The sequence below is a fragment of the Triticum dicoccoides genome, chromosome 4B, assembly GCF_002162155.2.
Source record: "Triticum dicoccoides isolate Atlit2015 ecotype Zavitan chromosome 4B, WEW_v2.0, whole genome shotgun sequence".
In the NCBI taxonomy this organism is placed as follows: domain Eukaryota; kingdom Viridiplantae; phylum Streptophyta; class Magnoliopsida; order Poales; family Poaceae; genus Triticum; species Triticum dicoccoides.
In genome coordinates, this window is record NC_041387.1 from 681800717 (window position 1) to 681803703 (window position 2987).

General features: G+C 54.1%; 1 protein-coding gene across 1 annotated transcript in view; it reads right to left on the minus strand.

Moving 5' to 3' along the window:
• Positions 1–1898, minus strand: part of LOC119292360 — a 7017-nt gene extending 5119 nt beyond the window's left edge. The window contains exon 1 of the mRNA XM_037571209.1: positions 1634–1898. Coding sequence (XP_037427106.1) covers positions 1634–1833 — 200 coding nt within the window. The 5' untranslated portion in view covers positions 1834–1898. The remainder of the gene's footprint in view (positions 1–1633) is intronic.
• Between the last annotated feature and the right edge of the window lie 1089 nt (positions 1899–2987).

The window sequence follows — 2987 nt, forward strand, 5'->3', positions numbered from 1 at the left end:
AAGCCCGTTTTTCGCTGGCTCGGGCCGAAACTGATGCCGGCGGACACAGGCGGAACCCGGCGCCCTGGGGGCGTCTGGGGCACCAACACAAGCGAAAAGGGTGCGTGGGTCCGTCTTGTCGGCGAGTCGAGCGCCTCTTCCCGCCGTTTCTTCCCGCTTTCCCCACTTCCCTCCCATTTTCTCCTTTCCTCCCGCCAATCTCCCTCCCGCTCGCCTCCCAGCCGGCCGCCATGCCACCGAAGAAGTACATCGTCCCCCGCGCCGTGGCAACCGCGACCGCCTCCGTCGCCCAGCCGAAGCAGAGGAAGCCGAGGGCGCCGCCGTCCAATCCATCGAGCATGACAAGCGCCGATTGGCGGGTGGAAGTGCAGCGACAGGAGGCTGTCACCGCCGACCGCCGAAACAGGGCCATCGCCAAGAAGGCCCGTGACAATGCAACACGCGCGGCTGCGGCTGCGGCTGCCGCTGCCGCTTCGGTGGACCAGGCCGAGGCTGAGGCGACTCGCGCGGGGATGATGAATCCACCCGGCAACCACACGCAGTACGCACCCTGGGGCCAACAAGGCGTCGGCTCTCTGTCGCCGCAGCCATGGGGATCGTCTTTGCTGGGCTACGCCGACGAGGACGCGCTCGGTGGGTTCAACCCAAACGTCACTTTCCCCGATGGACACCCGGCCCAGCGCACGCCCTCGCCCGCCTTCACAGGCGTGCAGTACCCTCCATACAACTACTCGCCGCCCGCGTACGCGTCCTCCCCGACGCCCCCTCTCCGCCGTTGCGCGCTGCCCTTCTCGCACCTCGGCGACGCCGACGAGACCGAGGCTGACATGGACGGCATCATCGCGGAAGGTTCGGCCGCGGCCGCCGCGTCTCCCGGGTTCACCGCGGATGAGACGGTGGATCTCAGCCCCCAGGCTGGGGGACGGCGCCTGGGGGCGTGGGGGACGGCGCCTGGGGGCGTGGCTGGGAGCTAGGCCGCCCCCAGGGGCCTATCCAGCGCCGGTTCGCTCCCAGGCCGTCCTTTTTCGGCGCCCTGGGGGGCTGAACGGCTGGAGATGCTCTTAGGAGTGTTAAAACAGGGAGGCGGCATTTTTTTGGTGTGATTATTCCGGGGAAGCACTGGGAATCGACCGACTGAAAACATCTCACGCGTCGGCCACCTCCTCCACTGGTTGGCACGTGCACTGTGGGCTCCCAACACCGCTGTCCGTTTCATCTTAATTATGTGCAGCCGAAGCTAGCGAGCACAACCACATGCATGTTTCCCTGAGCCCACCATATCCTACCTCCCCGATCTTGCAATGGATCGCCTCTTCTCCTACCTCCCCTGACCCTGCCGTGCCATGGATCCCCTCCTGTCCTACCTCCTTTGATAGGAAGGTTTGCAAAGGTCACGATTTGTCTATAATAATAATTTCCTGATGAAGGAAAGGAAGCGAAGGATGCATATGCATCGATTGATGCAGATGTGTCCTAGACAGACCCTAAAGTTAAATCACAAATTGCTAGAAACCGAGATAAGTTTCCATCGTCGTCTACTACTTCTCACTCCGTAATTAACATTACTTGAAAAAGGAAGATTGCGTTCACAAACAGCAGAGAAGAACTAGAGATGAGAAATGTACGTACGTACTTGGATGCCATTAGAAGGCTCAGCACCGAGAGAGACCAGAAATCCTTGATGGTTAGGACGCTAACGAAGCCGCCGAGGAGCACAACAGTGGACCAAAGCAACGCCAAGAACCCGATTGCGTTTGCGATCTTCCGGACGCCCACCCCAGCTTTCGCATAGCTATTGATCAGTTCTTCGGGCCTCTGCTCCGCTCCCTCCATGATCTATGGATATGGATATGTACTGTGAAGAAGTGAGTCAGGTCGCTTGTAGTGAAGGAGGCTGAATTAATGCATGACGACTAACCGATGCCACTTGAGTTTCCTTCTAAGTTGGGACAAAAAGTATTGTCGACGCCACCCTCCAAAGTAAAGTAGCGCTAGCTGGGGTCACTGTATACTGCAAAGAGCTGGGTGGCATCGTTGCGTGGGTGTGGCTGGCTGGCACCAAAGACGAGTATAGGACCCCCGGCCGATTCTATACTAGCTATACTTCAGGGATGGGTTTGCGAATTGAGATCATACGCCAAGGACAGTCCTATATCCCGGAGCGTCGATCGGCTCCATCATGCTACCCATCTTCATCATCTAGTGGGCGTGGCGAAACGGTTTCGCCTTCGATGCATGCGATCGTCCTGGTTTACTAGCCCCCTGCTATTTTGAACTAAAATTTGACCATAAAATTGATTAGTAAAATATAAATTATATGTAGCAAAAATAGTACAGTTAGAATGCATCATGAGATTAGTTTTGTACTATATAACTTCTGTATTGTAGATACTGATATTTTTTAATATAAATTTGGTCATTGCGTAGGTTAACTTCAAATAAAACTTATATAAGCAAAGTAAAAAAAGGAACGAGGGAGTTTGTACAAGAGATACTGTCGGTGCCACCTTTGTTTGGAATGCAAAGCAAAGCACCGCTAGCGCTGGGGTCATTGCATATTGAAAAGCATCGTTGCCAGGCCACCAGCAGCTTGTAGTGCACAAAAAATATGCTTGGGGTGGTATGATGTCCAAAGAAGCAAGAAGATGAGCACGACTAAGCACGACTCATCACTGTATAATTGCCCAAAAACCAAGAAGATGGGGTGGCATGATATCGACGTCGCTGGCCGTTGGAACGAGCAATACGGTTTTCATTCGTTTTTTTTAATATACTAGCAAAAGAGCCTGTGCGTTGCAACGGAAGAGAAAACATAACACACACTCTTAACCCAAGAACCATCACCCAAGACCACAATAGGTCCATCTCATTTATTTTTGCGAGACATCATATTTGTGTTGCAACTTATCCTCCTTCTCACCCTCGCCGGCGATGGCCTTGGTGTTCACAAAAAAAAACGTGTTTGAATATGTTTAATCCTAAGGCAT